This window comes from Haemorhous mexicanus, chromosome 6 (genome assembly GCF_027477595.1).
Source record: "Haemorhous mexicanus isolate bHaeMex1 chromosome 6, bHaeMex1.pri, whole genome shotgun sequence".
NCBI classification, from domain to species: domain Eukaryota; kingdom Metazoa; phylum Chordata; class Aves; order Passeriformes; family Fringillidae; genus Haemorhous; species Haemorhous mexicanus.
In genome coordinates, this window is record NC_082346.1 from 19,505,227 (window position 1) to 19,520,943 (window position 15,717).

Sequence of the window (15,717 nt, forward strand, 5' to 3'; positions counted from 1 at the left end):
AAGCAACCATAACAAGACCCTAAGATGATCAGGAATTTCAAAATACTAATAAACTCTCTGGCTTCTCAGAGTTCCATGTGATACTAAAGATCAGTTTTCATCCATGTGAGGTGCACTGTGGCAAGCTCAGTGATAGGCAGTAAGTGACAGTTTCTTTGGAGAGTTAGAGCTGTTTTTTCAGTTTTAGTAGCTCAGTACCAGATGTCCTACTAACCAGTTCCTTATAGCCAAATTTTAATATATTGTCTCATTTCAGAGAAAAATGTACAGTTAAGTTACTCTACTAACACCACACCTCAAGCAACCTCTCATTTCTTCACATTTAAAAATTCTGCATATTGGAATCTTCCTCTGAAAGATGTATGTGTATTTCATTTTAGCTGTTAACTATTGAGAAGCAGCTTTTCCACTTCCAGTTGCCAAGTCTGGCTTCTCTCTGGGCTCATTCTTATTACAGGAAATAATCCATGTTCTTTTGTGATGATTTCTAGCCTAGGTGGTCTCACACAAAGCCAGCACTTAATGGATGAATAGGCCGTACCAGAGCTGCCTGAATCCCAAGACAATTTAATACACTTTTCTGCTTTGTATTATGACAAATCAGCTCGTCAGTCACAGATTCCATGATTTTATGTCCATGATTCATGAAGCAGATAGTTCCAGATCTTCTACCATTGTGCAGTCTACTATTTATTGTTCCTTTTATATAAACAAGCTCAGTGCCACCAGGACTTAAATCTCATTGTCTGGTGAGTTTACTTACAGCGAGAAGGTTCCACATGTTCCTTCACATTCAGTCAAGTCAACTCTGTCCACGGAGCGGCAGCCATTGTAGACGATAAAGTCTGTTCTGTGGCGCACAGAGCACGCTGTGCTGCTGTCCAGAGGGGCACCTACAGGGAAAGAGCAGAAAATACTTTCTGTGAAGACTTTCCAGAAGTTCCTCACACCTCAGCATTCCCTGGGCTTCACTAGTGCACTCAAAGAATTGCCTTAAGTGGTCTTTCTGCTTCAGCCTAAACTTCTCCAGAGAGATCGGACCATGAAGGCTTGGAATGACAAGTATGAACGTAGAAGTATCTATTTAAATACAAATTTATCTGGAAAATGGGCTGATTTAAGAAGACAATTCATTCTCTGTATTGTTGATTCAGATACACTGGCATACTTACATGTTCTGCAACAACCGTTAGGTAAGAAAGAAATAGTTCCCTAAAATAAAAAAGAAACAAAAAACATTACCTTATATAATTTTTCTATATTAAAAAGGCATTAAGGCCAAAAACTGAGGAGAGCGATTCTTCAGTGGCTGTAAATAACCAGTGAAAACTGGTTATTGTACTGTAACATTGATCTAAATAAGCAAAGATAACAGCCTCTTCCCGACTCGAAATTTATCAACTTACAAAGGATTGTGAAAATACAAACAATTCTTTGAAGGAATTGTACAGTTAACATGATGAAATTTTTGCTCAGATGCAATTCCAACAAATGGTTTCTCAGAGTTCTCTGTATTTGAATGGGGACTATGCACAGTGCTACTGGCATCCTACTTACTCACTGAACAGCTTGTGTCTTAACATTCAAGGAAACCTGGTTCTTATTGAGACAGAACCCCAAACAAAGCAGTCAGCTAAGATTCAGTATCTTGGTGCTGACCAGTATTTTGGCTACTGAGAGACAGCTACCAATTATAAACCTTGAAATCTTACTCAGGTATCTTATTTTATATACTCTGTAGGGCTGTGTATGGATGCACCTAGAACTTCTGCCCTTAGGACTGAGAAATTATGATGAAAGGCCATCAGAGCTAAATTTTACTTTTGTTGTTAGTCAGATGGCTGAAATAAAATTAAGTAATCTATGTATGGAGTAGAAGGTAAATTTTCCATTTTTACTTACGGGTTTGCAGCTGTCCTCATTGAATGCTGGACAGGTAATCTCAGATGTGGAAGCGATAAGCTGGTCGTGGATATCTACACAGCTATAAATGGTGCAGTTGTTTTGAGGATCATTTTTAAAGTCTCCAGGCTGCAAGTGAAATGCCAAATGTAATAAGGAAAACTGAAGGGAGATCAGACAGAAATTTTCTTGCCCTTTTATAATAACTTTCATCTTGTTTCGCAGTCAATTATTTTTAGGTTAACAGCCATTTGGGATACAGATCATGACATGTATTGCAATATGCCATACATGGAGAGAATTTCAGTTTTATATGGTATTTTCCTTGAGTAAGAAAGAAAAATGTCTCTAAAGTACATGGAGTACCTTAACAAAATCATGCAATGCCAATGGATTTTGCCTTCAAAAAGCTAGACTGTTTTATGTTAAATGAGAAAGACTCTAAACCTTCATCCTACTAGGGCAATAGAAGTGTTTCATATGCAGGCTTTAATAGTGTTTTTCAGCACACAGAAATCAAATAACATAGAAAAGCCCAAGCTTTCAGACATGGGAAGAAAACCCCTTGCTATTGGATTTCTCATTCCAGGAAGGGCCTTACAGATAATTTTATTTCATGAGACCTACCTTCAGGTCAAAAAATTGCAGCTAGGTTTTGAGATTTTGATCTTTCAGGTGCAAACTTATACTAAAGCCTTGTCTCTGGCAAGGAGAAGTTCACTTTTTGGAACTGGGAACTTTACAGATTTGGTAGAGAACTAAGACAGAGCATACTTACACTCAAGATGAGTTCAGAATTGTCTGCTGTGTGTATAATACACTTGGTCTGCACACATTTTCCACAGCATTCACCTTTCACTGGTTTAAGTTCATATCCCTAGAAATGAAAAGTAATTAAAAACAATAGCACTATAGTTTGAGAAGTAAATGAAAACATATGAATGCATTATTGATTACGCTTTGAAGTGCACTCAAGATTTGTGCCTTTCTGTGTTCCAAACCAGCAGGAGACAAGTAATAGAAGCAGGTTATAAACGGAATAAATTAAAGCACTAGAATAAATATGCATAATAATTAAATATTACTCCACAAGGTGGTCTACAGAAATTTCCCAGCTAATTCTGCCAGTGTGAACTGAATGCTAACAGCTACACAGTTAATCTCAGGCAGTAGCTCAAAGAACAGTTGATATCCATGCTGGAGTTGGTCTCTGGGTTTCAACTCCCTATCCTTTGCTTAATACCACTCATTGATCAAACTGGAGTTCACATATATGGGTATTTTGGGGCCTTTTTTTCCTTTCAGTTTACCACTTACTGGTTGACAGTATGTGTTGCAGGGGACACGTTCACAGGAGATGATATTCAGTTGAGTGCCGACGTTAACATCATTTGTGCAGACACAATTCTGACACTTGTCAACAAAGACTGAGGAGTTGGGCTACACATTTTAAGGAAAAAAAAAATCACAGATTAATGAGTTATTACATATTTAAACAGACATTTATTAATTTTTTAAAATCTGTAAATGAAGCAATGGAAAAGGAAAAAAAAAATCATAAAGACGACTGGATAGCTATTTGGCTAGCCATTTAAGAAGACATTTTAAATACTGAATATAATTTAATGTGTCTTTATTAAAGACCTTTATAGCAATGACAAACTCTGATATTAAAAGGTACAATTACTAGACCAAAGAGAATTAGAAATCTAAATTTGGTTAGAACAACACTTATTTATATGTCTTTTAATATTTGGAAACAGAGTCTTAAAACTGTAATAATGTGCTGACAGTAAATGTGGACTGACTTTTTAAAAAGCCAGCCCACTTAACCAAATTCCTCTATGATATGCATGTACTGACATACATGCAGCTCTTCAATTTCTTTCCTACACAGGAAACTGTTCAGAAAATATTTAGGCTTTGTGAAATGGATAAACTTCTGGTAGAAATTTGAAAATTTCTAAAATATTTGTTGTACTGGATAAACCTTTTCATAGCACTTCTGATCAAGCATACTAACTGGTCTTTTAAGCATTTCTGAAGACTGTTGAAACAGGAACTTACCAAGAACTCAGCATTCTCATGTACGCAAACCCCCTTGGGAACTGTTAATAAGCAAGGAGTTAGAAGTTTAGATTGGAAAAATGAATAAAAAATGTCTTCAACCCATTCTAATCCAACTCATTTCTTCCACAATGAATCACAATTCATATGGTTATTCCCCAGTTCTGGTAGCAGATAGGACATGTATAAAGTATAAAAACTAATACTGCATGTGCAAGAAAGTTAAGAGATTTGTCCCAAAATACGCAGTCCAGTTCATAGCCAAGAATGTCCATTTAACGGATACAAGTATTTCCTTGTTTCAGTTAGCAAGAACTGTAAATCTCTCTTCTACTGGGGATGCTTCTAGGGACCTTTTGCTAGATTAAGCTGAGACCATCATCCCAGTTAATTCTGTAGCTGTTCGTACGTGTATTTATAAGCAGGAAATTGAACTTGAGTCACCTGAGCTGTATCTGATTTCCTAGTTTCATAAGTATAGCGCAAATAACCAATTTTAATAGTAGTTCATTTGTAGAATCTGACTGTGTTTAACACCTCTTTCAAAAGGCTATTGCATACAGTTTTATTAAGTGTAATGCTAAATTATGTAATAAATAAAACTGTAAGACTAATCATTGTAATATATTTCCAAGGGACTTACCACATTGGTATACAGGACAGCACTGACCACTGGGAATATAAGAATGAACTTCAAATCCCAGTGAGCACTTGGGGGCTTTAGCCGTGCACATGCTGGTATTGCATTCTGAGGAAAAAAAACAAAGAATAAGTTAGAAAGTACACTAAATCACAGCTACTAGAAATTAGCATCTATCAAAGCACTTAGGATGAACTTTCTATTGCTAGAAAACAGTCCAGATCCTCTTCAAAAAAAACGAATTGCAGATAGGGAACACGTTTTTCCTCATAAATCCAGGCACTGGATATGGGGTATTATATTAGTTTATGAATTTTTTTCTACTATGCAATTATGCTGTGTTAATAAAGTATTACCATCCTATGAAAACTAAAGGAACAACTCCTACTCTCTCCATGATTTTAGGCAACTGCTGGAAATGAAAATCCACAGAGAATTCCATATTCTCTCTGCATTTTGCTTAAATAAAATGTGGCCCTGAACACAATAACTATAGCTTTAGTTATGTTGAGTCCCATAACTGTAAATTCAGTTATACTGAATCATTGCAATATTAAAATGTATTTTCCCTAGCACTGGGCAAGTTGATTTTAAAAAGTATGAGAAAATATACTATTTTGTGACTCCCTGCTGTAGATCTCTGGTACTAAGGTAGTTCAGTCTCTTTTCCTTTCTATTTCCAAGAGGTATAGGAAGACTAGAAACAAGAGTATAAACTCACTGCAAGTGAAAAGAGGGCAGCAGGAGTCTTTAGGATTGACTTCAGCGACCTCATAGAAGCCTTCTCCATCACAGGTGACCTTCTTTTGATCACACACATGAGGCTTACATAAAATGCCATGTTCACCTTCCAGGCAAATACAGTCCTGACAGTCCACTGTAAACTTTTCTCCAAACTGCCATTGAAAAACAATAAAATGAGTGATTACATAGTAACCAATTATAAGGAACAGAAGTAAAACCAGGAACACAAAGTACAGAGATGACAAAACAAGATTGTACCAGTGGAAACCACTCTCCTCTCCCCACCAAAACTTCTACTAGAAATCCAAAAGCATGCAGCATCATACCTCTCTTGGTATCTTATCCACTCCGACACAGCCTGGAAAATACCAAAATAAATTTCCATTACCAGTCATATAACAGGAGGCATCTCTACTATACATTGTATGAGCACTGCATACAGTCAAATCTTTGTTGTATACATGGAAGGAAACAAAGAGGAAATAAACATGCATCCAAGTGAAGCAGTAAAACTCACCACAGGTTTTCACGCAGACATCCACACCAGAGTCATACAGCATGGTTCCATTAGGACAGAAACAGCCTTCCACTTGTTTAGTTGATGTCTCATTCTGTCCTCTGTGAGACAAAATGTTCATAGAAAGACTATTAATGCCATAGGCACATTCAGGAGGATTATGCCAAATAACCTTTCACTAAAAATACAGTGGCAAATGATCTGCACATTTGTGACTGGGGTTTGCAGTGTCTGTATTTGATACAGCCAAAAAACAGAAACAGAAACAGTTCAGGCACCCAGACTTAGGGTCAACAGAATAGTGCTAATAAATTTGACAGTCAGTTTAAGACATGAGAGGGGGTTGATTTTGCTCATTCACCTGTGCATTAGATACGACTGAATAATTGTACAAGCTATAACGGACTGTGAAGGAATTTTATACCTTGATTTGCAGGTCATCTCTTTAATAGGACCACATGCTCTGTATTCTTTACCTGAAGGACATTCATGAGCTGGAATGGAAGGACAAAATGGAGGAATAGCTCATTAACAATATCGTATAAAAGCCCCATGACCTTATGCCAAACACTGTTCACTCATTTTCCTATGTATCTATGACAATCTTGAGAAGCAGAGGAAAAATCCCAGATAGACTTGTGTCTCTAAATGGAATAATTTTGTGCAATTTAGCCATAGAGATATAATAGTGTACTTACACTAAGGTGATGAAGCCAAGAGTTTACATCTTGACTACAATTTTTTCACATAATTTTAGTCCCGTTTGCACAAGTTTTCAAAGGGGAGTGTCATCCTTCCCTTTGTGCTCTTACTACAGATGAAAACTAATGTACATGTCACCAAATAGAGAGTGATCTGCTGATGCCTGCAAAGCATAGAGCTGCCTGCATACAAAAAAAGTATGTATTGATACAGATGTTTCTGCTACAGTCAATACATGTATATTTTTGCAGGCCAATTTATCATTTCCATTGTTAAAAATGTTACCTGCAAAATTACTTAAGGAGAGCAGGTGATGTGATTTATTGGTGTCTTCATCACTCTGAAAGCAGTATGACATTACTGTGGAAACAGTTCCACATAATCTTCCTTAATAATTCAGGATGATGAGATACTTACAGCATACACCATTGGTGTGTTTTCTCCAGTCAATGCATGCGCCTTGATCAGCACAGACGGCAGCATAGATCTGCAGACTTGAGCATTCCAGGTCTAGGTTGGGAAGTACACAGCTATCAAAAACACAGGCTGCATAGTACTTCTCAGGCTGGACAAATGCATGGCATGGCTTGAACACACTAGAAACAGAAATATTTATCATTATTCGTTACTGAATGATTAATATCTTTTTCAATGTGCTTAACATGTTATGATGTGGCAACAGTGGACATGGGAGATTTAGGAGATGTGGATGTGGACTATTGATGAGAGATTTGTGCTAAGAGCACTTATCCAGATAGTAACCTTCCAACAATCCTTAAAATATTCTTCCCTCATCTACAAAACACTTTGACACCAATATTTTGAGTCCAGGAGTTGTACATTATTGGGTGCAACCATGTGCTGTCTCTTTAAAGCAATTTTGATTTTTTTTCTTTTTCAGTTCTGACATGGTGTTCTAAAAATTAAGATCCCTGTTTTCAGTTGGACTCTGTTTTCTGCTAGGAAATGTGGAGAAAGGCAAGAACACGGGACAGGGGAAGGCAGAGAATGTAGAAGAATGTGGGAACATCAGCAATGGTTAATGTGGCAGCCAGAGGGTTGAAAGAAACTGTCAGCAAAAAATAACAACCAGAAAAAGAGAAAGGAGTAGAAGCAAATCATAAAGATACAAGAAATGGAGAAATAGTTAGAAACACTTTCCACTGGTAAACTAATCCTAAAATTTCTATTTACATCAAAGACCAAAGGCTTGTAAAACCAAGAGGATTGTTACCTTCCCAAAAGAAGCTCACAGATGGACGATTCTTTGCAAGGCTGTGTTGGTGTTGTGCTAGGTGAACTTGTAGGAACTAGGCCTGGAGAGCACTGTGGTTTTGAAGGATCAACAACTTGCCAATGATCTGCCATGGTTTCACAGTGTTCTGCAATGTTTCCATTTGGCAGCATGCAGTCATCTGCTGTGTTGTTATTGCAAGTACCTAAGGGTGGTACAGGGAGAAGGCATTCACTCACAGATTTGCTAGCAAATACCATTCATCTTTGCAGCAGAGCTATCACTGTGGTTTTCTGAGAGTGCAAAAATTGGAAGAGCAAGCCTTACCACACTGTCCCTGGGTATTGTTGCCAAACAGGCTGTAGGGCAATCTGATAGAAAAGGACAAGCCGTTGTAGGTCACATTCATTTTCAGCTCAGGAATTTCCACAACACGATTTATGCCTGACTCGTAGATGCTCACACCAAACTTTTTATAAGGCAAAGCAACGTACTTGTTGTTTACTGTCACCTAATAAATAAAGGAAAACAGAAAAGAGGCATAAATTTAGTTTGACTTTTCAAAACAATTGACTGTTCCTTTGTTCTGCAGAGAGAATGTAAAGGTAAATAATATCCTTTTAATTTGTAACAAATGTTCCTGTGTTTCCTTTGTTACTAGAAAGTCAAACTTTTTTTTCTCTGAGCCACAAAAGGGTCATTAACCTCTGACAAATGAGGTTTTTCAAGGTTTAAACCAGAAAAATCCTAACACTCAACAGACTTATTAGAGTGACTACGGTATCAAGGACTCCTCATGAAAGTGGAAAATAAAATTCTCCTGAATTCATATGGCAAAAAGTTTTAGGTTTCTTGGCATAAATGGTATGTGCTTATAGGAAAATTAAATGATGGAAATAAGACTAAACTGTATTACTTATTTAAATACAGTAGCCATGATATACCTGTGAAGCTAATACTACTACTTTTATTCAGCAATCAGAGATTTCTTTGCTTTAGAGAAAAGAGGTCTAAATGTTGTAAATTTTCAACTATATGTTGCAACCTAACTTGTAATATTCTTACACAGAAATGTACAAAAATAAACCAAACAAACATTAAAAAGCTAAGAGCCCTAATTTTGAAGCCCAAAAACCTTGACATCACATTTATCAATGGAATAAAAATGTAACTGCCCTACTCTGAAAAATTAAAAAGGTGACACAAGTCAAAGCTACTAATGGCACTTTTAAAAAATACTTCAGGCCAGCACTTTATTGTTATGTCTACCTTACATTATCTCCTCCCATTCCATGTTGTTTTCCTTTGTTACATGATTCTTAATTATAAATTAACTTATTTTATATACTTAACTCTTAGCAATTTGTCCACACTTGTGTATTTAGGAGAGATCTGCAAAGATTTGAAACTAAAAAGACAAGAAGTTGTAGAATTTTTTCTCCCCCAGATTCAGAGTAAAAAAATACTTTGAAGTAGTCCTTTGAAGTCCTTTGAAGCAGTCTAATCTAAACTGTTACTGAATCTAAAACACAGATTATTTTTTTCCCAAACCTTGTGAATATAATGATCCTGTTGATGAAGTATTAATATCTGAATCAAGAAATCAATAATACCTCTACTTGTAGAGTATTTGGTTGTGCTGTTGTTAGCCTCACTTCCTGAGTCTCATGTCTCACAATGAGCGTTCGAGGACAAGACACTACATCCCGTGCATCACAATGGTAGTTATCAATGTAGACACCAAAGTTGTCCACTTTCTTATTGATCTCTTCCACAAGGACATATGTACAATTCCCTTGATAGCTGTAGTACAGTCCATCAAAAGTCATGTAATGTGGATCTCCCCAGCCAGTGCAGTAGCCTAAAAAATCATAGTTAAGTTAGGCTCTTATGGCAACGTAGAAAATCATATCCGACTACAAGCAAAATCCGTAGATGTGGGAAACATCTCAGTGAACTTTGGGCATTTTAATTTTAATTAAGTGTACATGTCAATGCATGAACTCATTAACTAGAAGTCATCAATAAAAACCAGGCACTTTCAATGCATAGTTCATCTGACATTAATGACAGACAACTGAGAGTAGGATTAACTGTACCATAGATATATCTTTACCAATAGTCTTAACGAGTAACAAATATATATATACTTCTAGCCTATAAATATCTGCATCTGGACATTTAAATCCTTCTTTGGGAGACCAATTCACTCTACTTACACTACAGTTATGTAGAGATAGTGGCAACTTAAGCCAATCACTCAAAAAGCTAAAAAGAATCAACAGAGCATTCTAACTAAAACTAGAAGACTGAGTCACAGCTTTGCATGATACTTATTCCCTGATAAATATTGTTGGTTTTGACAACAGTATTGTTTCCCCAGGAGATTAAATATTCAACAAAATATATACTTACAATCACACTCCCAGTGCCAACAGCATCCATCCTCATCCATGACTGGCACAGGAGAAAGTCCATTTGCACACGTGGGTTTCGGGGGTGGATTGCAGATTATTGGAATTACCTGGACAATGTTGTCTTCTATACATATAACCTTAGTGCAGTTACAGAGCATCCATGAGTCACCTTGCTGTATTTGAAGAGAGGGGGAGGGGGGAGACAGAGACAAACCTTTAGGAAGCAGTGAGACTAACAATAGTTATGCCTGAATATCTTCTGCAGGTTTCTAAAAAAATATATGTTTATTGACAAGTTTTCCCCCACCAGAAATCTGAAAATAGGATGGAAGTGCATCAGTCAGCACTATCTAGGTCTGCAATATGAGCTAGAATAACTGAGAACTGCTAAATGGAAAGCATTACTCACAAAAATCAAGCCAGTAAACCAAAATGAGAATCACTTTTTCTAGTTTCAGCTATCTAAAAGTGAGATGTCTCACCTAATCTCATCACCTTAACACCCTCTCTAAAGAACAGTGAAAGACACTGATCAATATGAATAGCCAATATATGATCAATTCCCTTCCATGAATGCCTAGAACAGTTTAACAGCTAAAGCTACAGTGAACACCAACTGTTTAGGGAAACATGTCCAAGAAGATTATGTTCATGCATTGTGATTGAGTTTTCTTCTATCTTCTACCAGTTTTGCAGACATGTATCATTTTCATTCCTGCAGATCTACTGAGCATGTTGGGTATGACTCATCCCAAACTCAACCCTGTGGATTATTGTTGGGCTGCAATATAAACACAAACAACTTTTACCCACTCTGGACTTTTTCAAAAGCAGAAATAGAGAAGATAGCTTAGGACCACTTAGCTCTTGGTTTCCTCTTCATCAGAGCTATCCTACAACAAAGACAAACACTGAACTGCAATCTAGCTCCTTGAAGAAAGCTTTTAAAAAATAAACCTTGAAGAGCTAATTGCAATATGTAAGCTATCAATCCAAACATCATTGGAAGTCCTGCTGATGCTCAAGAAAACTAAAGAAATAGAACAGACTGATACTTCCTCTCCAGATTAATGCTTACTCTTTATGTTACTAATATAGAAGTTATGTGTCTAGTCTCCATCCAAAGCACAATGAAAGCACGAATCTACTCACCTCATAAGATTCATTAGGGAAAATAGTACAAGTTTTTTTGGGAGTGGTTGGTGTTAGACCTGTAGTTGAACTTGAGCCATTAACTGGAGGAGTTGCACTGTGTGTAGAACTTCCTGTCGTGGTGACTGCAGTTGATGTTGCAGTAGGCCCAGATGTAGTAGTTGAGACAGGGAGAAGGGTTTTGAAAGTGGTAGAGATGGTGGTTGTCGCATTGATTGTGATAAAACTACTAGAGGTGGTTCCTGAAGTGGTGGTAAAGCTTTCTGTTGGAGTAGTACCAGAGGTGGTGGTGGACACAGGGCTGGTTGATGTAGGTGATGTTGGAGTAGTTCCAGAGGTGGTGGTGGACACAGGGCTGGTTGATGTAGGTGATGTTGTTGGAGGAGTTCCAGAGGTGGTGGTGGACACAGGGCTGGTTGATGTAGGTGATGTTGTTAGAGTAGTAACAGTTGCAGAGGTTGTGCTTGGGGTACTTATTTCTGTTCCTACTGTGGTGGTGGGGAGAGTGGACACTGAGGGTGTGGGGCCTGAAGTGGTGATCCTGGTGGTTGATGCTGTTCCAGTGAATGGGGTTGTGGATATTGGTGGTTGTGTTCCTGTAGGGCTGCTTGGTCCCGCGGTTGTGGTGGTGCCAGGGCTGGAAGTGGTGGTAGGTAATCCTGTTGGAGGACTTGGGGTCCTGGTGGTAGTGGTCTCATGGACAGGTGTTTCTGTTACTGGTGTGGTGCTGGTGGATCTTGAGGGTGTGGGGCCTGAAGTGGTGATCCTGGTGGTTGATGCTGTTCCAGTGAATGGGGTTGTGGATATTGGTGGTTGTGTTCCTGTAGGGCTGCTTGGTCCCGCGGTTGTGGTGGTGCCAGGGCTGGAAGTGGTGGTAGGTAATCCTGTTGGAGGACTTGGAGTCCTGGTGGTAGTGGTCTCATGGACAGGTGTTTCTGTTACTGGTGTGGTGCTGGTGGATCTTGAGGGTGTAGGGCCTGAAGTGGTGATCCTGGTGGTTGATGCTGTTCCAGCGAATGGGGTTGTGGATATGGGTGGTTGTGTTCCTGTAGGGCTGCTTGGTCCCGCGGTTGTGGTGGTGCCAGGGCTGGAAGTGGTGGTAGGTAATCCTGTTGGAGGACTTGGGGTCCTGGTGGTAGTGGTCTCATGGACAGGTGTTTCTGTTACTGGTGTGGTGCTGGTGGATCTTGAGGGTGTGGGGCCTGAAGTGGTGATCCTGGTGGTTGATGCTGTTCCAGTGAATGGGGTTGTGGATATTGGTGGTTGTGTTCCTGTAGGGCTGCTTGGTCCCGCGGTTGTGGTGGTGCCAGGGCTGGCAGTGGTGGTAGGTATTCCTGTTGGAGGACTTGGGGTCCTGGTGGTAGTGGTCTCATGGACAGGTGTTTCTGTTACTGGTGTGGTGCTGGTGGATCTTGAGGGTGTGGGGCCTGAAGTGGTGATCCTGGTGGTTGATGCTGTTCCAGTGAATGGGGTTGTGGATATGGGTGGTTGTGTTCCTGTAGGGCTGCTTGGTCCCGCGGTTGTGGTGGTGCCAGGGCTGGAAGTGGTGGTAGGTAATCCTGTTGGAGGGCTTGGGGTCCTGGTGGTAGTGGTCTCATGGACAGGTGTTTCTGTTACTGGTGTGGTGCTGGTGGATCTTGAGGGTGTAGGGCCTGAAGTGGTGATCCTGGTGGTTGATGCTGTTCCAGTGAATGGGGTTGTGGATATTGGTGGTTGTGTTCCTGTAGGGCTGCTTGGTCCCGCGGTTGTGGTGGTGCCAGGGCTGGAAGTGGTGGTAGGTAATCCTGTTGGAGGACTTGGGGTCCTGGTGGTAGTGGTCTCATGGACAGGTGTTTCTGTTACTGGTGTGGTGCTGGTGGATCTTGAGGGTGTGGGGCCTGAAGTGGTGATCCTGGTGGTTGATGCTGTTCCAGTGAATGGGGTTGTGGATATTGGTGGTTGTGTTCCTGTAGGGCTGCTTGGTCCCGCGGTTGTGGTGGTGCCAGGGCTGGAAGTGGTGGTAGGTAATCCTGTTGGAGGACTTGGGGTCCTGGTGGTAGTGGTCTCATGGACAGGTGTTTCTGTTACTGGTGTGGTGCTGGTGGATCTTGAGGGTGTAGGGCCTGAAGTGGTGATCCTGGTGGTTGATGCTGTTCCAGTGAATGGGGTTGTGGATATGGGTGGTTGTGTTCCTGTAGGGCTGCTTGGTCCCGCGGTTGTGGTGGTGCCAGGGCTGGAAGTGGTGGTAGGTAATCCTGTTGGAGGACTTGGGGTCCTGGTGGTAGTGGTCTCATGGACAGGTGTTTCTGTTACTGGTGTGGTGCTGGTGGATCTTGAGGGTGTGGGGCCTGAAGTGGTGATCCTGGTGGTTGATGCTGTTCCAGTGAATGGGGTTGTGGATATTGGTGGTTGTGTTCCTGTAGGGCTGCTTGGTCCCGCGGTTGTGGTGGTGCCAGGGCTGGAAGTGGTGGTAGGTAATCCTGTTGGAGGACTTGGGGTCCTGGTGGTAGTGGTCTCATGGACAGGTGTTTCTGTTACTGGTGTGGTGCTGGTGGATCTTGAGGGTGTAGGGCCTGAAGTGGTGATCCTGGTGGTTGATGCTGTTCCAGTGAATGGGGTTGTGGATATTGGTGGTTGTGTTCCTGTAGGGCTGCTTGGTCCTGCGGTTGTGGTGGTGCCAGGGCTGGAAGTGGTGGTAGGTAATCCTGTTGGAGGGCTTGGGGTCCTGGTGGTAGTGGTCTCATGGACAGGTGTTTCTGTTACTGGTGTGGTGCTGGTGGATCTTGAGGGTGTGGGGCCTGAAGTGGTGATCCTGGAGGTTGATGCTGTTCCAGTGAATGGGGTTGTGGATATTGGTGGTTGTGTTCCTGTAGGGCTGCTTGGTCCCACGGTTGTGGTGGTGCCAGGGCTGGAAGTGGTGGTAGGTAATCCTGTTGGAGGGCTTGGAGTCCTGGTGGTAGTGGTCTCATGGACAGGTGTTTCTGTTACTGGTGTGGTGCTGGTGGATCTTGAGGGTGTGGGGCCTGAAGTGGTGATCCTGGTGGTTGATGCTGTTCCAGTGAATGGGGTTGTGGATATTGGTGGTTGTGTTCCTGTAGGGCTGCTTGGTCCCACGGTTGTGGTGGTGCCAGGGCTGGAAGTGGTGGTTGGTAATCCTGTTGGAGGGCTTGGAGTCCTGGTGGTAGTGGTCTCATGGACAGGTGTTTCTGTTACTGGTGTGGTGCTGGTGGATCTTGAGGGTGTGGGGCCTGAAGTGGTGGTCTTGGTTGTTGATGCTGTTCCAGTGACTTCAGATGTGGTAGCTGTTACTGGGCTTGTTGACACTGGTGATGTTGACTTTTGACTAGTGGTGCTTGCAGTAGACACTGTACTAATTTCTGTTGTTCTTGTCGTTGGCAGTGGGGTAATTGAAGGAGTAACTGGAGTGTTTGTTGTTGTTGGCCTCTCTGGTTCAGGTGTCTCTATAAGACAGGAAGAAAACATTTTAAGTTGGGTAATAGTATTTGGAGAGTATTTTAAGTAGGGAAATTGCATTTTCTTCCTAATGTCATCTCGTTTTACACTAAGCATGTGTAGTTCAACAAGCCTAAGCATAGGATCTTTAGACAGAAATAAAGCAGAAATGGTTTTACTAATGGTTTTACATTACTGAGGGATTATTAACAAAATATCCTGCCTCTTGCATAGGAGACATTGATATACATACTTTATCAACAATCAGTGTCAGAGGGGACATCTTCTGCAGCGTTAAAACTATATATTGCATGGAAGAGTCCAGCAGTCCAAGATCCCAGGGGAATCCACTGAGTAGATCAATGAACTCTGCTTAATACTGTATTGCTGTCACACTATATTCTATGGAAAGACCATTATTCCCTGTGCTGCTTCATGTGGCACATTCATTCCACCACTGATTATGGTCAGAGTCATTTGATTCTACAGAAACTGAGGAGCTGTTGCTGGAGCAGTCTGTGTTCCATTTCTAATGACAAGGCCTTTAAGACTACTCACACACAAGCTATTTTGGGATGCTATGAATCCAAAATACACTTTTCTGCTTTTTCACATGGCCAGTTTTCATTATGGCTGTTAATGGAGACTCCTTTAAAATAGTTTTTAATTAGGATGTTAAAAAGTGTTCATAACTCTCACAGGCCAGCCTCAGAGCAATCTATTTGTGCTCTTATAGCATGATGAAAGTGACACATGGTAGAGAGAAGCACTGTGTACATAATAAGAGTGCAGTAATAATGCTAGAGGAATTAAGATACACTGGTTCTGCCCAGGCAGCCCACAAAGACAGTCCTTCAATGAAAACTAATTGACATTTGGGTGAGAACAGGCAAACTCCTTCATGTGCTTC

The 15,717-nt window shown here is 40.7% G+C and overlaps 1 protein-coding gene across 1 annotated transcript in view; it reads right to left on the reverse strand.

Moving 5' to 3' along the window:
• MUC2 (mucin 2, oligomeric mucus/gel-forming) overlaps nucleotides 1–15,717 on the reverse strand; it is a 70,003-nt gene that overhangs the window by 593 nt on the left and 53,693 nt on the right. The window contains exons 53-69 of the mRNA XM_059848210.1: nucleotides 11,376–14,815; nucleotides 10,222–10,396; nucleotides 9,420–9,667; nucleotides 8,134–8,317; nucleotides 7,807–8,011; nucleotides 6,990–7,168; nucleotides 6,295–6,364; nucleotides 5,871–5,971; nucleotides 5,680–5,711; nucleotides 5,331–5,505; nucleotides 4,613–4,717; nucleotides 3,970–4,010; nucleotides 3,220–3,342; nucleotides 2,681–2,779; nucleotides 1,903–2,031; nucleotides 1,173–1,212; nucleotides 764–893 (exon numbers count right to left, since the gene is read on the reverse strand). Of these exons, the coding sequence (XP_059704193.1) occupies nucleotides 764–893; nucleotides 1,173–1,212; nucleotides 1,903–2,031; nucleotides 2,681–2,779; nucleotides 3,220–3,342; nucleotides 3,970–4,010; nucleotides 4,613–4,717; nucleotides 5,331–5,505; nucleotides 5,680–5,711; nucleotides 5,871–5,971; nucleotides 6,295–6,364; nucleotides 6,990–7,168; nucleotides 7,807–8,011; nucleotides 8,134–8,317; nucleotides 9,420–9,667; nucleotides 10,222–10,396; nucleotides 11,376–14,815 (5,476 nt within the window). The remainder of the gene's footprint in view (nucleotides 1–763; nucleotides 894–1,172; nucleotides 1,213–1,902; nucleotides 2,032–2,680; nucleotides 2,780–3,219; nucleotides 3,343–3,969; nucleotides 4,011–4,612; nucleotides 4,718–5,330; nucleotides 5,506–5,679; nucleotides 5,712–5,870; nucleotides 5,972–6,294; nucleotides 6,365–6,989; nucleotides 7,169–7,806; nucleotides 8,012–8,133; nucleotides 8,318–9,419; nucleotides 9,668–10,221; nucleotides 10,397–11,375; nucleotides 14,816–15,717) is intronic.